Source organism: Peromyscus eremicus, chromosome 8a, assembly GCF_949786415.1.
Source record: "Peromyscus eremicus chromosome 8a, PerEre_H2_v1, whole genome shotgun sequence".
Classification (NCBI taxonomy): Eukaryota; Metazoa; Chordata; class Mammalia; order Rodentia; family Cricetidae; genus Peromyscus; species Peromyscus eremicus.
In genome coordinates this window covers 83,014,593-83,033,644 of record NC_081423.1, presented here as the reverse complement: position 1 = coordinate 83,033,644, position 19,052 = coordinate 83,014,593, and the positions used below count along the sequence as shown (strand labels likewise).

General features: G+C 52.5%; 1 protein-coding gene across 1 annotated transcript in view; it reads left to right on the top strand.

The window, feature by feature from the left end:
- The window catches only part of Znf385c (zinc finger protein 385C), a 33,002-nt gene that overhangs the window by 10,678 nt on the left and 3,272 nt on the right, over nucleotides 1–19,052 (top strand). Inside the window, exons 4-6 of the mRNA XM_059271788.1 lie at nucleotides 13,029–13,177; nucleotides 15,755–15,865; nucleotides 17,652–17,817. Of these exons, the coding sequence (XP_059127771.1) occupies nucleotides 13,029–13,177; nucleotides 15,755–15,865; nucleotides 17,652–17,817 (426 nt within the window). The remainder of the gene's footprint in view (nucleotides 1–13,028; nucleotides 13,178–15,754; nucleotides 15,866–17,651; nucleotides 17,818–19,052) is intronic.

Genomic DNA, 19,052 nt, shown 5'->3' with positions numbered 1-19,052 from the left:
AGGGAAGTGGAGAGATCCCCACCTAGTTCAGGGAAGCTGGACATGGGGAGCCTTCAACAAGCTGCTTAATTCCTAGGCACTCACTGAGATGCCACACCACACAAGGAGACCCAAGGTCCTTGTCTCGTGTAACCACAGCTGTCACTTTGATTAGGGTCCTTTGGGGCTAGAGGCTTCCCTAGTGACAGGCAGTCACAGGCAGTGAAGCCGGGACCCTCTCCTGCTGTCCTTCCTGAGGTGGCATGTAGGAGGAGCTACAGAGGTGGGCGTGGCCCTTCCCTCCTTGAGCTTCCTCTCTGGCTCAGGTCTGAGGCCTCCTTCCTTAACCACGACCGGCTGCAGGAACTCTCACAGCCAAACCTGGGTTACACTTCCCCCTCTCCACCTCTTGGTACTCCCCCAAGCCTCCACATCTGCTGTCACCTGTCTGCCAGCCAGGAGGTCCCTTCGGTCTGGAGGAATGTGTCTTGGGCTAACCTTTACTCCCTTACCCTGCTCTCGGGACGGGGATGTGGGCACCAGGAACACTGAGGCTGAAGCCAGTGACGGTACTCACCACACACAGACACCACCCTAAACTACTTACTTGATTCTTCAACATCTGCAGACACAAAGGCGTAGGCGCAGCTTCCTGGCTTCAATCCAGATGTTGGTGCAGCACAGTGAGCTGGGAGACCTGGGTGAGGAGCTGTGGCCTTCCCCTGCCCTATAGAGCGTTATTATAGCGCGAAACTGCTCACAAAGCAGGCAGCCCCATCCCAACCCAGCAGATGAGGGTGTTCAGCTCTCACTCTGTACACGGGACTATGGGGGCTCAGAGAAAATAAGATACCCAAAGCCAGCTAGCTGGCTTTTGATCCCGGGTGTCTGACTCTCAATCCTATCTCACACTCCTACCCTGGCTGAAGAGAGTAACCAATATATGAAGAGAGGTTGAGTTGGTCATGGTGGCATTTGCCTGTTATCCCAACACTTGGGAGGCAAGGCCACGGGGGTTACTAAGAGTTCGAGGCCTGGTAGATGTAGAGAGTTTCCAGCTAGCCAGGCAGGGCTATATAGTAAAACCTTGTTGAGAGAGAGAAAGAGAGAGAGAGAGAGAGAGAGAGAGAGAGAGAGAGAGAGAGAGAGAAAGGGGGTTGGCCTGAGGAAGTAGGTCCAGCAAGACGATTATACAGATGCTCATGAACCTCCAGCCACGTCTCTGTTCTGTGTTTCCTCCACTTAAAGTGGGGAACCAGGCCCAGCATGGTGGTCATACACACCTTTAATCTCAGGAGGCAGAGGCGGGTGGATCTCTCTGTGAGTTCAAGGCCAGCCTGGTCTATGCAGGGAGTTCTAGGACAGCCAAGGCTACATAGTGAGACCTTGTCTCAAAATAAATAAATAAAAGAAAGGAAGGAAGGAAGGAAGGAAGGAAGGAAGGAAGGAAGGAAGGGGAACCACCAGCCATCTCCTGACTCTCTAGATGACTAAGGAAGGGTAGCTTCCTAAAGCCAGCCACTTCCTCTCTGACTCTGGGTAGATGGCACTATCTAATTGAGAATGAGGCCAGGCCCTTTCTCTTGCCATCCATCCTGTGCATTGTAACAGAAACCTGAAGGAACAGGAAGGGACTTCAGAAATGCCTTGAGCTCTGACTTCCTGAAGTGGCTAGGGGACCCTGGAGGGAGAATGTAAGGTAGACACGGGAAGGGACAGGCAAACAGGAGACAGGTCAGATGAAGTCAAAGGTGACCGTGGTTGTGGCAGAGTGGAGTCTTCCACACTCCCCACCCGTCCCGACACCCTAGAGCTCCCTCAACCCTCTTTCTCCTCTCCAACTTTGAGTTTTGAAGCTTCTGGCTGTCCCCTGAGCCCTGGAAATCAAAGGTGTGGGTCATGCCTGAGTCACCGGCTTGATGAGCGCTCCTCACCCACTGTTCCCCACAGATGGATTAATTTCAGTCCCGCCAGGAGGCTCCGGAAGCAGCCCCCCACCTCCCCCCTTCCCTCCCATCTCTCTGGGTTGCTGATTCCTCTTCACTGAAGTACCCCTCCCCCCCTCTCCAGCCCCCCTCCCCCGCCCATCCCCATCATCCTGAGGCCTTCAGGTGCAAGCTTCAAAGAAATAGTATTCCCCTCCAGACCACTGAGCCCAGCCAGTGTCTCCTACTGCATCCTCGTTTGGTGACAGGTGACAGAAATGTCTCCTACATTCTCCCAAGACAGCCAAAACATCCTCTTCCCCCAGGTGAGACCTGCCCCCCAGACCACCCAGAGAGGCGAGGCTGTCTGGGTAGAGAATTAGGGGGCTTAGCTTAGATCTCTGCCTGGAAGAAAGCAGAACTTTGGTGTCTCTGGGTGGGTTCATTAACTCTGGGATTGAGTTTCTTTTCTTTCCCCACACAGACAGCCCCTTTTTAACAAAAAGCAGCCATGGTCAGTTCTTCCCTCGGCTTTGTGGGGCAGGTATCGGCTGCCCTGAGATTGCTAGTGAGTCTGGTCATTGTCTGATGGAGACAGGATGCTGAATTGGTGCCCCCCCCCATTCCCCCCCTCCCCACTCCCCCCACACACACTGGGTGCAGACAGGGTTTGGAATTCGAGACTGGATCCCAGCTGTGGCCTGACTGGCTCCTCTTTTCCACCCTACCACCAGCCCTACGCCCCCCCCCACCGGGAGGGGGAGGAAGGAGCAAGGGCAGAGAGAAGGGGTGGGAACCCCCAGCCAGGTGTCAGAAGTTCTAGCTGATCTGGCAGACTACTTCCCACTTCCCTCCTGACATTGCAGAGGTAACAGGTCTAAGGGGCTAACCTGGACTCCCTTCCTACCTCAGTGCTAGCCCCTCTGTGACACCTCTCTGTTTCCCCTTCAGTGAAGCAGGTAAATATGAGGTGATAACCAGGAGAGGAGGAAGTGGCTAGAATAGGGGCTTCAGCAAGTCCAGAAGCAGGGGAGCCTGGCAGCGGTGCAGGGGTGAAGTGTGTGTGTGTGTGGGGGGGGGTAGTACCTCTGTCCCTGGAGGTTTTCTGTGGACAAAGTCACCCTTTTGTTTCAGCACAAGAGGCACAAGGCAGGGACCCTGGGGCACAGGAGGGGGGTGAGTAGGACGCACTCCACTCTCTCTCTCCTCGGTCCCTGGTTCCCACATTCCCTCACACTCCTGCAGACTGGCAAAGATTGTACTCCGCTCAGTCCCCCATGGTTGGGACTTAGAAATCAGGGACTGGGCACTCCTTTTCTGGCAAAGGGGAACAGGGCTTTCCAGCCTAACTGGGAGTCCCTCCCCCAAGCCCTCCCCTCCTGTCCTTCACATCCCCCTTCCCTCTGTCACTCTGGCTGGATTCCATTTGCTCCTGCTCTGCTCTCTGCTGTGTGGTGTCTCCAAAGGCTGAGAATGCTCTTGGGTGAGTGCTGAGGTCGCCTGAGCTGGGTGGGGAGTGGGGGCTGGGCTCAGAGGCTTCCAGGAAAGGGTGGTCGCCTCCCCCACCCTACCCATCCTTTCCCTGCTACTGTTGACCCCCAGAGGTTGTCTGCTGGGGACCCAAAGTCAGTAGACTCCCCTCCCTGACCCCAGTCCTATCTAGCCTGGACTGTGGCTGAGAACAAAGGATGAGGAAGAGGAGGAACAGCTGGAGAGTGTGCCCTGAGGACTCCAGGGTGCTGCACATCTGGGTAAATGTGGTGGTGGTGGGGGCCTGAGCTAAAGACTCCTAGGAAATCTTACCTTCCCCTCCTCGAAGGGCCGAGGGAGGGGAGGCATTGGAAGGGGCTGAAGAGCAGTTGCCTCCTCTGTGGAGAGAGACAGAGAAGACAAGATGGGGACAGAGAACTCCTAGCTGAGAGACAGCCTGGACACAGGGGCCAGACCAGTACCCTCACACCCCGCTTTACCTGTGTCCCTACCTGCTCCTTACCTCCCCACATAGGGTCTTGTCAGGTCTTTTGTTTTTGTCTCCCCCCCACACACACACACACCCCGCCCACCCCGGCTCCCACCAAGTCTTGCTGCAACCCAGGCTGGTTTTGAACTTACTCTGTAGCCTAGGATGGCTTTAAACTCACCATCCTGTCTCAGTCTCAGTGCTGGGATTGTGGGCATGCACTGCCACACCTGGCTCTCGGGGCATTTTTGGAGAAATGCGGCTCTCAGAGGTTTCTGGAAAGCTCCTCCAGGGACAGGGGTCTGGAGGCAGAGGGTCAAAGTGGGCATAGTGGAGTTCTCTAGCTATTGGGCTTTGGAGTTTCTCTCGCTTGGACAGGGTCTGAAGCATCAGCACACTCCAGACATCCCAGAAGTGAGAGAGAGGCTCTGGTGAATGTGAGGAGCGACCCTTGGCCATACTTAGAATCCTATTCGGGAGTGGAGTGGGCAAGTGTTGGGTCTCAGTTCAATCTGCACCCCACCCCCCACCCCTGTGTTGCCACTCTCCACCCCACCTCACCTTTGGCCCTCCCTCTGGATTTCCATTTTTCTTTGCATATTAAAAGCCATTAGCATATATTAATTATGCATATGAATGGGTTTCATCATGACATTTTCTTTTCTTTCTTTCTTTCTTGTTTGTTTGTTTGTTTTTTCGAGACAGGGTTTCTCTGTGTTGTTTGGTGCCTGTCCTGGATCTCACTCTGTAGATAAGGCTGGCCTCGAACTCACAGAGATCCACCTGGCTTTACCTCCTGAGTGCTGGGATTAAAGGCATGCGCCACCACTGCCCAGCTAATCATGATATTTTCATACTTGCTATTTACTGTATGTTGGTTCTATCCCCTTGTCTGCTCCTGCTGACTCCCTTCCTCTTCCCAAATAATCCCCCTTCTATGTCCACGGTTTGTCGCTCTTCTTTTCTTTCTTGGTGAGCCAATGAGTTTCATTAAGGTTGCTTGCTGGAGCATGCATGTAGGAGAGGTTATTTACAGGACTGTGGGTGCCTGACCCATGGCTACACCACTACAGAAAATGCCTCTCCCTCCCCTAGGAAGCACTAACTGCTTGTAGACCTCCCAGGGAGATGTAGGGCCTCATGGGCCTCTCTCTCTGAGTTTTTGTTTTATCTATGATAGAAACAGTATTGTTACCTTTATATGTGCATGTGTGTGCACACATGTGTGCCTCTGAGAGGTCTCTACCTCTGCCCTGTGGCTTGGAGTGCTGTGAGAGGAAAAGGGGACTGTTTGGTCGGATGATCTTATGAGTCAGATGTATCTGGTTTAGTAAGGAAGCATGTGCACGCACTTGTCCTGGGTCCCCACCTCAGTGTGTCTGCATCTTTCTTTGCCAAGGCGTGTGCCGCTCAGCTCGTGCCGCTCAGCTCGTGCTTATGGTTTCTAGTTATCTAAAGACATCTGGAAGGGTCTGTGTCCACTGATCTGTTGTTGATCATGCCCATCTGTGTGTACATGCAGGCTCACACTGGGCGCCTGAGGGGATGTGTGTCACCGCATGAGCATCATGTCCTAGACATTAGGCTTGGTTTCACCATGGGGAGATGTATGTGCACACGTGCCCGGCATCTATGTCTAGCACTGTCTGTGTGGGTGGGTACCTCTGGATCTCGGAGGTGGGCATCGATCTTTTCCAATTATGGCACAACTACAAAATGTGGTTTCCTTGGACCCTGTCTGTTGGGTGGCAGCCAGGGTGATGTTATTCCATTAAGATGCCCGTGAATTCTAATGAAGCATTATTCCCAGGGTCTAAGGACCACTGTCTGGAACAGTGTCAATTTGGCCTTCACCTTCCCAGGTTCCACATACAATCTTTGATTGAAAATGTCTTAGTGTTTCCATTTTAGGGTTCTCATCATCCTGCTGCAGGATGGATGGGATACTCGGGTTCTAGGAATACGGGAGGAATCTGTCACCTGATCTTGGTCTTGCATTTGTCTCCCATTCTTCCATCCTTTGGGTGGTAGGCAGGATAAAATGTTGCTATCACAGGCTGTTGGGAAGAAAAGGTGAGGGAGGAAGGTATTTGAACCCACTGGCAGGTGCCCAAGGTTGATCTGCTGCACATGCGCGTGCTTGAACCCCCTCACCCCCCTCCACACACACACACTTAGCTTGCTTTTTAAAATTCTTTCTACAAATTTTGTGATACATGTTTTAGAAGCCAGGTACTATTGCCCTATCTGGAGTTCACACATGAAGAAGTTACTGGTCTAGGAATGTGACTCAGCTTGGAGCGTTCTTGCCTAATATGCAGGGACCCCTGGTTTTGAGCTTCAGCATGCATGTGGTGGATACATCTGTAATCCGGGGCTAGAGGTAGGAGAATAAGATGTTCAAGGTCATCTTTTTTGGGGGGGTTTTCAAGACAGGGTTTCTCTGTGTAGTTTTGGTGCCTGTCCTGGATCTCGTTCAGTAGACCAGGCTGGCCTCGAACTCACAGAGATCCGCCTGGCTCTGAGTCCGGAGTGCTGGGATTAAAGGCGTGTGCCAGCGCCACCTGGCCAAGGTCATCCTTTTTATAGCATATTTGAGGCCAGCCTGGTCTACATGTGAGACCCTATCTCAAAGAGAGAAAAAAGAAAAGAGAAGCTGGTGGTCTTTCCTGTCCTTGGGGAACGTACTTGAGGGAAGCAACGTGAGGCAACAGAACCAGAAATGTGTAAGGGGTCGGCTGGAGGGAACAGCAGGGGCGGTGACGAAAAATGGCGGCACTTCCTGGATAACTCGTTTGGTTGCAGAGACACAGAGAACTCACTGCACATGGGGAACTGCCTCAGACAGGAGGCCAGATGCCAAACCAGCTGTCGAGATCAGGGTAGCAGAGGGGATGTCTGAGATGGTCTCAAGGAGTGGAGGCGGGGGTACTGATCAAGGAGAGAAGAATGGGAATTCTAGGCTCAGGGGATGAGGGTGCCTAGAGTGTTTGGGGACCTGGGTTCAATCTCCAGGGAGACAGAGATGGAGAGAGAGACAGAGAGACGGAACACAGTAACAACTTCAGCAGCTTTTTGAAATAGCCTTTTTGGAGGTGGCTAGGCAGACAGGAGCGCTAAAAATCCAGAGATATTCAGAGGTTGGGGAAGTCTCGGCTCTTGGCACGGTGCTTGACTTAAGTCGTAAGGTCTCACTGAAGAGGCAAAGCAAAGGAGGTCCACAGCTGGATCGGCGTGAGCTGGCTGTTCTCTGGCTGTAGGGGAACAGTGCAGAATCAGAGACTCCTCAAGTGACCAGTGCAAGAGGGTGCCAGCCTGACCTGGGCCTAGGCAGGGCTGCGGGGACTGTACCTCAGCTGCTTGATACTGGAGAAACCTTGGGGAGTGACTTAGTCCGGTGTCTCGGTTTCCCCCACCCACAGACAGTAGTAATCTTGGTCTTCTTGGGGAATTGTGTGGGGTCTTAACCCAGGGCCTGGCTCAGTTTCCACTGACTGGATAAACTGTACTTGTTGCTGCTGCTGCTGCTATTTGGCACAAGAGGAGACAAACATCACTTCCCTGGGAGGTACAGTTGGCAGGTCCAACCCAACCAGACAAGAACTTCAGATCTCAGAAGACTCATCCTGGCCTCATGTCTGTGGGAAGGTAGAGGCTACCAGCTGGTTATACTCAGTCTGCAGCCCAGCCCATAGTCTGTCCTCACTCTGTGTCCTATTTCTGAGCTACCCTCCCCAGGACCACACGCTAGTGTTCCTAAGTATGAGCCAGCACCTGTGTGTGTAGGGACAGATGTACTAGGGGAAAGCAGATGGCCTTGAGATGCTCAGCTGTGTATTGACTTCCTTCTGATAATGGACTTTGAGGACAACATCCTGTGGGTTAGGAATCAGGAGGTCTGTGTTGTAGTCCTGGCTCAGCTACAAAATACTCAGGAGCCCTGAGAATCACATCTGTCTCCAGGACTCACTTTTAAAAATCTCGACTATGTTTTAAGACGCTACAGCAGCCATTGCCAATCAGTACCTTCCTTGTCCTGGGTAGAGGGAGGCCTTAGAGGGAGCTGGGGGTCCCTTCCCTCTCCCCAGTGTGGCTCAATGCATGACTCTGCACGCATCCCCGTGGACAGCATAGTCCCCACTCCCCCCCCTAACATCTCGCCCTTGTCTCTTTCATCTCCGGTCTCCTATGGCAGAGCTGGAATAAATTTTCCAAGCTAAGTTGGATGGCTGGTCCCCCTTGGCTTGGTGGGTTGTCCCTCTCTCACTTCTCCACCAGCTTCCTTATCTAGGGAGTTGCTGTGTGGGCAAGGGAAGCAGGAGGCCATGAGTATTAGGAGGGGGTCCTGGGTCCCCTGCCCTGAGAGCAGGCATGGTGCCCCCTGGGAAGAAGCCCGCTGGAGAGGCCTCCCACTCCAACGAGAAGCGCAAGCCACTCAATGAGCAAGCCGCTGACTGAACTCTGAGGACAAGTGAAGCTGATGCTCCGTCTAGAGTGTCGCCAGGCCCTGGTGTGCAACAAGCATGGCAAAGCCGGAAATGCCGTCGCGGTGGGCACTAACACGTCCAACACCATGCCCTGCTGCATCGTGTCACCTCAGACGCTCACCGCCAGCCTCTGGCAGTCAACCAAGGTCAGCCCGCTCTGGAAGGCCCTGCTTGAGGGTGAAGGGACCTATGGCAGCCTGACAACCACTTCTGGGGCCATCAAGGCGGAGGCAGACCTAGCTGAGGTGGCTGTGCCAACCACTGTGTATTACTACGTGGCTAAAGAGGATGGGCCTGATAACCAATGTTCTGCCCTGCCCGAGCTGCAGAGGTTCAATCTGTGCCAGGCACTGCTGGGCACAGAGTATGGCGAATACTACAGCCCTATGAGGGTGAGGGATATGCAGGTGGGTGGCAGCCAGAGATAACGGGAGGACTAAGCGGGAGGGAGGCTCTAAGCCACCTGGGTATGCCAGGCCCCTGGGTAGGAACCACCATACTTCATTCATACCTCCACTATGTCAGACCTTCACCAAGGGCTGCCTACGGGCCTGGCTCTGGGTCGGCCACATCGAGCACAACAGTGAAGAAGCCAGAGCTGGCCCCTGTCATTGGGTGAACAGTCATACTTTTCACTCCCTGGGCCAGAGGTTGGAAACTGGTGATCTGGGGCCCTGATCGACGTATCATTGGGTTTGGTGAGTTTTTAAAAAACTCAACTTAATTTCCACTTTAAAAATTCAGCTGGGTGTGGTGGCACACATCTTTTAATCCCAGTGCTTGGGAGGCAGAGGCAGGAAGGATCTCTGTGAGTTCCAGGCCAGCCGGGTGTACAAAGTGAATTCCAAAACAATACAAAACAAAACACTCCGAAATAGATGTGGTGGCACCCGCCTGGACTCCCAGCACTTGGGAGAGTAAGGCAGGAAGATCAGAAGTCAAGGCTATCTTTAGCTACATAGTGAACTGGAGGCCAGCCTGGGATATATTAAAAAACAAAAAACCAGGAGATGGTCAAGATCTGGCTTTGTGATATCCACTGGAAAAGGAAGTCTTCCTTGCTTCCAGGGTAGGGTATTGTATAGTCCAGAGCCTGGACTTTCCATGGATTTCCCACTTTTATCCCTGATTCCACTTCAAGTTATAAAGCACCCATGCGGCTCCTAGAGTTGTGAATCTTACAGCTCTGCCTGGGTTCAGCTGCATGAGTTGGGGTGGGGGTGAGGGTTGGATTCATTCTACAGAGACAAATCCCACATAGCTGAGACCCTTGGATGGCTGGGAATTGCTAGTGAATATGACTATTAGTGAGCTCCTGAGCTATCAAATAAAGGGTAAGCCCTGCCCCTGCAGGAATAAAGCAGATTGGGGCCAGACAAAGAACACCAAACAACAACAACATCAAAAACAAACAAACAAAAAAAACCCCAAAGTAACAGCAATCTACCCTTTCTAGCATTCTTTATGGTTTGTGAATTGCTTTACATTCATAAATGCAATAACAAAGATTTACACTGCTAACTCATGGTAGCCTTTCAGGGAGATGAGGGCAGGCAGGTATTAGAGCTGAGAAAACCGAAGCTCAGACAGATAAAGTGACTTGCCCAGGATAGCACAGTCAAGAAGTGACAAAGAGTCTGTCTGGCCCCAAGCTTGTGCTCTTCCGACAACCCCACATTGCCTGTGCCCCCTCCCACAAAGCCTGGAGGATAAGCCTAACTCTGCCCTTCCTTTTCTCCGTGGCTGTCGCAGGTGGCTGTTTGCCCATGTCTCGTACACAGAGGCCTGTCAGCACCTGAAGGTGTGTCCATATGTGGGGTTGGTGTTAGAAGAGACCAGGGACTGGGCAGAGTCCCACACTCTGTCCCTGTTGGCCACTTTGGTGTCCCCATGTGATGGCCAGCCTGCTACCACTTTGTTGGGCATTGTAGAGCTACAGGAGGGTGAGGCTATCTCTTGCCAACTCCTAGACATCCTACGGGTTTTTGGCATATCTGCACCCAAACTGGCCTGGCTCAATTCAAGCCTCCCCAGTAATGTACTGGGGAGTGTCGGCCTGCAGCTCAGGGCCACTTGCCCATTGCTCATGGATCTTCACTGTCTCCCTGGCCCGACATAACCCTAAGCTCCCTGTCTATCTGGGTGAATATGAGAGCAGATTGGATGCTTTGTTCTGTCTGCATGGTGATCCCAGTTCCCACGTGGTCCCTGAGCTCTGTCAGCCTTGGACCCTGCAGCTATTGACTTGGCGGGTCCTTGGCCAGTGCACTGGTCCTCCCTGTTGCCCATTGTGGAAGTAGTGGCTCAGGCCTGGCCTTGGTTGGTGCGCACCGCGAACCATTTGCCCTGGCCTCCCCGGATGGACGGCTGCTGCACTGGCCTCGGCCATGCGCCAGTTCCCAATTCAACACCCCCCCCCCCAACCTCCTACCCCACCCCACCCCGCTGCTCTACGCTCTGCCTTCGGTGCAGAAGCTTGCCCTGGTCCTGCAGCACAAAGACCCGGACCTGGTCTTGCTGCAGCCGGTGGTGATGGCAGCCGCAGCTTCGCTGCAAGCTCAGCGCTGCTCCGGGGCTTCCTGCAGTAACTGGCGATTTCTGAGCCCGACCCCAACGCGGGGCTGCTGCTGGGGCTGCTAGCCAACTCCAGGGCTTCTCTGCCAGGCTTGGGGCGCCTCCAGGAAGCTTTCCGGGGTTCCATGCGCACGCGTGGGGTGTGCCCTTCCCCAGACTCTCTTTGGATGCGGTGGCCGCGGTGGCGATGATCTTCGATTGGGGCGCGCACGGCCAGGGGGCTCTGCGAGTGCTGCTGCGGGGCACTGGTGCACCAGCGTGCTGGGCGACTTCAGTGTTCTTCAAACGCAGCCTCTGGCGCCTCTGCCCACCGGCTCTGTGCGCCAAGCTGGCGTGCGTACATTCTGAGCTGCAGGAATTCTTCCCTAACTTCGCCTCCCTAATCTTGGTGCTGCCCGTGGACGCGGGGCTGCTGGGCAAGGTGGGCAGCGCTGCAAGTTGCGTGGTGGGGACAGAGCGGCGGCCCGGGCCATGGTGGCCACGTGGTGAAGATCGCGATCTATGCCGCCCCCCAACCCCCACTGCATGAGTGCAGCTCTTAGAAAATAAATGGAAGAGGGACTCCTAGGGTGGCACTTCACCCGGGGGCGGCCTCCCCTCCCCTTAGCCCACGGCAGTGAAAACTGAAGGGAGAGCACACACAGCCTTAACTATACCAGCCTCAAGCTGACCTACTGTGCTGTCCCCGCTCTTCAGCAGACCAGACCTCTGGCCCGTGAGGAAAGAGGAGCCGGGGCAAGGGGTATAGGTGCTAGCTAGGGTCTGGACAGTCCAGTGCCTTCTGGCCTTTCAGAATTTGCTTTTCCTCTCTGTTGGGCTTGAGGAACTGGGGGAACAGAGGTGAAGAAGACCGGGTCCCTGAGAATTTCCTCGCCCCATGCTTTGCAGTGTCTCTTTTCCCAAGAGATTGCCATCCAAATGACAGCGCTTGTTTCTCTCCCACAGCGCAGTGCTAGCTGGGCACAAACTAATAGGCCAAGTGCACGATGATTGCAGGGAGGCAGTGGTGCCTGCCCTGCCTCCCCACCCCCCTCCCTCCTCCTCCCTCCCCCCTGTTGCCTGCGGCTTTTCTGTAATGACTGTGTTTATAGGCATACACCTACAGATGCTAAATAAACCCATTTTATGTTTCAGAGGGTTAACACCCAAGAATTGAAAAGGACTTCTTTTGGTTTTGCAATTACAGGTCCCAAGAAAGTCTCCAATAACCTCCTGGATTGATATCTGCTTTTCTCTCTCTCTTTCTCTCTCTTTCCTTCCTTAAAACTTGGTTTGTTGGTTCCCAGCTCTCTCCTGCTTCGCTTTACACTGTTAAGACTAAAGATTGCAAAACCACAGTGTTGTTCCTGGGGGTCCTGAGGACTGGTTTGGGGTCTCACCAGAACTGGAGACCCAAACCTTCAGAATTCTGTGGGTTTCTTTCTTTCTTATATAATTTTTTGGGACCTTTTAGATTTATTTTATATGTATGAATGCTTTGCCTGCTGCATATATGTATGGGCACCATGTGTGTGCCTGATGCCTGCAGAGGTCAGAAGCAGGCGTTGCGTCTGCTGGAACTGAAGTTACAGTTGTGAGCTGGGAATCAAACCTCTGTCCTGTAGAATGACCAGTGCTCTAACCACTGTGCCATCTCTCCAGCCCCATGCTGTGGGTTTGTTTTCATCCCTTCTGTGAGTGGTGTGGAGCCTAAAGGGAGAGAGGGGACAGTTAGTGAGAGGAAAGGGAACTGACTTTTCCCTACACTCCCTGAGTTTGGTGCTTTGGGATAAAGCAGGAACACAGAACACTAGGCTGTCAACACAGTTGTGTGTATGTCGACCCTGACTCCTCCGACCCCTCTCTTGGCTGGACTCCCTTTGGGTGTCTATTTGGGTCACTGTGCTGACCCTGTCTGTGAGAGAGGGTCACTCTTCTGCCTAGGAGGCTTGAGCTGTAGACTCCCTGACTCCGCTTCCCCCAACTGGGTTGGGCTGGTGCAGTTATAAAGAGGGAGCCAGGAGTTCCTGTCCTGGCTGTAAAACAGCCTTTCTTTCCGGCAGCAGAAGTGGGAGAGAGCCCTCTGGCTCCTCACTTCAGACCCTGCCCTTCTTCCTCCTGCAGCAGGCCCGGCCTCCAGCGCCCCCAGCCCCCTGCTGGCCTCCCTGACCCTGCCCACCCGGCCTCTGCAAACCCCGCTGGACTTCAAGCACTTGCTCGCCCTCCACTTCAATGGCACCGCCCCGCTCAGTCTCTTCCCCAACTTCAGCACGGTATGGGCTGGGCAGGAGGGTGGGGACAAATGCAAATGTGGGGGTGGGCAAGGAAGGTGACTCAGCGGACCCTAGGTGCTACCAAATAGGGACCCAGAACCCAGCTGTCTCCTAGCTAGAGATGATGCTATCATTCCCACCCCACTATCACAACTGCCCAGAGATGATTTTTCTGTGGCTGATCCAGATGTGTCTGTGTGCACTTGGGTTGTGTCTTTGATTTTTGGGTTAAAGATTATTTTATTATTTCTCTATTTAGTCATGTGTTTGAGTCACTGTATGTTCCCATGTGTGGGTACACATGCCTGTGCGTGTGCAGCAGCCAGAAGGAGGTCATTGGATGTCCTGGAGCTCCTGTTTTCTCAGTGAGGCTAGGGACCAGCAAGATCCAGCAATCCTCCTGCCTCTATCCCCATTAGAGCTGTGATTACAGACTTGCTAGGGTACTTGGTTGGTTGTGTGGGTGCTGGGATCCGAACTCCCGTCCTCATGGTTGCGGAGCAAGTGCTTTTCACTACTGAGCCATCACGCTAGATCTTGAGTTATATCTTTGTGTTGGAGCTTGTGTCTCTGGAGGTCTGTATGTTATGGGTGAGTGTGAATTTGTATATTGTTTCTGAGGACTTTTGTGTGTGTGCATGTGAATCTGAGGGCTTTGGACGTCTTTGCACCTTGTCTTGTGTGCCGGTATGTATGTGTTTTAGGTGACTGAGAGACCCTCCGTGGTTGTAGAATATCTGTGTCTGAGAGCGGCTTTCTGCTTATGAGTCTGTGACTGCTTCTAAGCTCATGTGCTTGGTGTCTGTATATTTCTCTCTCATGTGCATGCACTCAGTTATGGTGGTGTGGTGTGTGTGTGTGTGTGTTTGTGTGTGTGCACTCATTTATGTGTGTGGGGGTGTAGGACAAATGTTAGGAGTACCCCATGAGGTGTGAGGAACAGCACCCCTCTTCATTCTGAAAATCAGATGGAATCGTGGATGAACTCCACTCCGTCCTCAGAAGTCTATGTCACATGTCCTCTCAGTAACCTGTAGGAGTCCCCCTCCCTTTTGTCACCTCCAGGGTTGAAGGGAAGTCCTGAAGAGTATGAGACATTTGGGCGTGGGTCTATGGGCTTCAGCCCCCACTGTCATTTACAGATGCTCAAAGGCGCTGTCTCTCAAAGGCAGGTGACACCACTGTTGGCCCAGTGCCAAGACCTCCCGTTAAGGTCCTGACGCTGGTTCTGCTCTACCTTGGCGCTGTCCAGGCTGGAACCTCTGTTCTCAGGGCAGTCTCTCCAGCATATTCTCCTCCCTGCCTCTGGTTCCCTCCCGTGGGAAGGAAGGTTTGGGAAGTTCCTTGTGACTAACCCAGACAACTTCTGATTTGAATCCAGAGACCTAGGCTCCTAAAGCAGGGCACGGTGGCCCTACCTTTAATGCTAGCGCTCTGGAGAGTAAGGCAGAAGGAATGTGTGTAATGACAACCTGGGCTATACAGTCAGTTAAAGGCCGGTCTGAGCTGTGTGGTGAGACTCTGTGTCAAAACAGAACAAAACCCCAAAACTTAGGCCCCTGAGAAAAGACAACAGGAGAAGAGAAATAATGTTGAAGTGGCTTAGAGTATAATTCAGTTGGTAGAAAGCTTGCCCAGCAAGCGCAAAGCTAGGGTTTGATTCTCAGCGCTACATAAATCAGACATGGCAGCACATGCCTTTAATCCCAACACTTGGGCGGTAGAGGCAGGAGGGACAATTTAAGGTCACCCTCAACTACAAAGTGCAAAGTGAGTTCGAGACCAGCCTAGACTGCTCGAGACTCTATCTCAAAAGAAAAAAAGAGAAAATTGCATGATGTTGCATATCTATCGTCCCAATACTTGGAAGCAGAGGCAGGAAGACAGGACATCCAAGGCCAGCCTGGGCTAGATTAGATCTTGCCATAGATAGATAGATAGATAGATAGATAGATAGATAGATAGATAGATAGATGGAAAGAATATACAAAACTTAAAATTGAGAAAAGAAAGAAAACACTCAAGCTCATATTCCAAAGGGACAATCCTGCTCCTTGGGGGGCCTCAGGCCTCCCTGTGCTGTCCTGCTTGGCCACTCACCTCCCTGGTCATGGCTTTCACTCTCCTTAGTAGACATCAGACTCTGGGACAGTCGCAGAGCTAGCCAGTCAGGTAGGGTTTCTCACCCCCACCAGCAGGGCCAGACACAAAAGCTGGGTTTGGAGAAAGGGAATCCCACCACAGCATCTTTGTCCCTTCCCCGCTGTAGCCTGCACCCAACTCTTCTTCCCAATGCTGCATCCCTTCGAAAAGAGAAAACGGAACCCCCAAACTAAGATCAGAAGGGCAGCTAGAGATGCCAAGGTGATCCCGCGAGAGTCAGGCCATGACTCTAAGTATTCAGGTCACCCTGGCCATCCCCTTGCCGCCTGATGGATCAGTTCTGCCTGGATTAGGCTGTCCCCTTGTCTGGGTTACAGCTACAGGGCAGGAGAGGTCTGGGAGGCTGACCAGATTGGGAACCGCACCTCTCTGGAGCGTGCAGGAGGAACTTAGCCCTATCGTTCACCCTCACAGATGGACCCCGTCCAGAAAGCTGTCATCAGCCACACGTTTGGGGTCCCCTCCCCTCTGAAGAAGAAGCTGTTCATCTCCTGTAACATCTGTCACCTGAGGTTCAACTCAGCGGTGAGAGGGAGTCATGGAAACGGGGGGTGGGATGGATCTGGGCCTCCTTTGGGCTATTGTAAAGGAACTGTGTTCTGACACCCCACCCTCTGCTGACTCCTGCCCCCTCTCATAACCCCTCCTGCCCACATGTAGCCTACTGGGATTCCATTTTCTCCCCTTTGCTTCACACACATCTTTTGGATGTCCCAGAGGCCATAGTATGAGCTCCAGGTCTTGACCTAAGATGTTTAAAGCATGTATTCACCCCAGTATCTTTGGGGGGAGGGGCTGGAACTTGTTATAGAAACTAGGCTGGCCTCAAACTCACAGAGGTCCACCTGTCACTGCCTCCCTAGTGCTGGTATGAAATATGTGTGCCACCATGCCCGGGTTCAGTGAATTGTGTTGCTGCTGTCGAGACAGAGTCTCACTATGTAGCTCTAGATATCCTGGAACTATAGACCAGGCAGGCCTCGAACTCACAGAGATCTGCCTGCCTCTGCCTCCCTAGTGCTGGGATCAAAGGCATACACAACTATACTTCGTCTTAATTGACTCCCATGATGCATCTGTGAGAGGTAGAGAGGCACATTACCATCTCCACTTTTCTGAGGAGGACAGTCTCAGAGTGGATAAATAGCTTGCCTGAGGACACTGCTGGGAACTATCATTGCCAGGATTTGAACCCAGTCCTGGCTGACCCTGAGGTCTGCATACACCTACTGTAGCCTATCCTGGGGGAGAGGAGGATCTTTACTGTAGGGTTTGGATTAGATGTCAAAACCACTGTGGACTGCAGCTGGAGAGTTCAAGGAAGGGCTGTGGAGGCTTGTCTTCCCCACCTTTGGGAAATAGGACTTGAGAAGGCACAGTAGAGACTTAGTGAAGTAGAGAGGATGCTGATAGCCCAGCTGTGTTCTTTCCAGTTGCTTAGGTCACATCATTCCACAAAAAGAAGGCAAAGAGAATTGCTGGAAGGGACATGTCTCCACACCTAGGCCCTGGCAGAATGGCTGGGCCAACTTCAAAATGCTCAATTTAAAAAAAATGAACAATGGGATGAATGTTTTTGGAGTACATAAGCCCCAAATATGAGTACTTCTGTGTTTTCCATATGTGTACCCCTTAACATTCAGGAGCCCCTACTTTATAAACTGGACTTACAATTCCTATCCCATCTGACCTGGACAGTCACAAAGCTTCAAGCTGGCCACAGTGCTGCACACCTGCCATGCCAGCACTTGGGAGGCTGAGGCAGGAGGATCAGGAGTTTAAAGCCAGCCTAGAGCACACAATAAGTAGTCCACTTCCAGAATGTTCTGTATATACAGGCAGACACTAAGGGAATCACTTGGTGAATGTCCCTGAACTCAACCCTTCTGGATCTGGGAACACACAGTAGAAGCAAACAGGGTCGGAGATGCGGCCCCAGTGGAGACAGCATTTGCCTAGCTCCCATGAGACTGTTCACTTCCCAGTTCAACACACACACACACACACACACACACACACACACACACACACACACACTTACGGGTGAGGAAATTCAGTGAGGTTCTGTGACTTACCTAAAGAAGCACAGCTTATAAACAGCTGAGCTTGGTTCTGAAGGCAGAGGCTTTGGAGTTCCTGTGAGGACGCATTCTGTAAACCTCAGGACCAGATACATGTGGCGATGATGGGGACATTGACTTCAGCTCTTGTGCCCAAGCCTTGTGCTCCTGTCACCCCATATCCCTCTGGCCTGTCCCCCTGCTCAACATCACTCCTGGATGAGGCATGTGACCTCCCCTCCCTTTTCCAGAACCAGGCAGAAGCTCATTACAAGGGCCACAGACATGCCAGAAAACTCAAGGCTGTTGAGGCTGCCAAGAGCAAGCAGAGGCCTCGAAACCTGACCCCAAATGGGACGGTGGCATCTTCAGCCTCACCTCCAGCCAGTGGAGGTCCCAGAAGTCCACAGAGCAGAGGTCAGTCCTGAACTCGAGTCCCCCATCGAGGCTGGCTTCTGACAGTGGCCTAAGTGACTCTGGCTCTTCACCAGCTTTCTTTTTTCTTTTTTCAAACTTGGGTTGTCTTTGTTGTTATTATTATGTTCTTTTTTGTGTGTGCATGCGTGCGTGCGTGCGTGCGTGCGTGCATGCATGCATGCGTGCATGTGTACCTGTGGAACAGAGAGGCCAAAAGAGGGCATACGATCCCTGGAGCTGGAGTACAGGCGGTTGTGAGGGGTCTAGTGTGGGTGCTAGGGGTCATCATCCGCTGCAAGAGCTGCGAATGCTCTTAACCGGTGAACCATCTCTAGCCCTTCACCATCTTTCTTGCTGGGAAATCCTTCTGTATACACAGGCAGGGGCAGACACATACTGTTTACTACTGACTTTGCTTGGGCTCATCTGGACCAGGTAACATGCTGCCGGGCACTCCTGGCCTGAGCTAGGATCCTTCCTAACTACTACCTGTGTTTGTTCCCTAACCCTGGCAGAACAAACAGCTACCAAGTAGGTGGCTGAAACAGTAGAAACATATTTTCTCCACAATCCAGAGGTCAGTGGTCTGCAAACAAATGTGGAGATGTTTGGTTGTTTGTTTTGTCCTGAGGGCCAGAGGGAGAAGCCCCTGCACCACTGTCCTCCACACTCCTTATAGACCAAGGAGGGAGAACGGAGAATTCTGGGTCTGCCTGGGCTATGCATTGAGTCCAAGGCTAGCCTAGGTTCCAAAGACCCTGTCACAGAAAACAAAGGACAGGGGGCTGGGTGTGTAGCTCAGTGGGTAGAGTGTCTACATACCACATGGGAAATCCTGGGTTGGATCCCAGCACCAACAAACCCGGGCATAGTGGCACAAACCCATGATCACAACACTTGGGAGGTGGGGGCAGGAGGATTAAAAGTTCAAGGGCATCCTCAGCTACATAGTGAGTTCATGACCAGAATGAGATGCATGAGACCCTGACCATAAACAAACAAACAAACAAACAAACAAAAACCCGCCAATATTCATCATGTGTTTGAGTTTACATGTAATAGTTTTTGGTTTTCGCTGCTGTGTGTTACTCTAGTGCATGGATATGCCACCATTCTCCTGTGTGATGGACTCTGCAATTTCCAGTTCTATGCTATTATGAATAATATTTTATAGACATTCTAGCACATCTTTCTGGTTAAGACTTCTGCTTACTTAATGCTGAGGCGCTAGAATT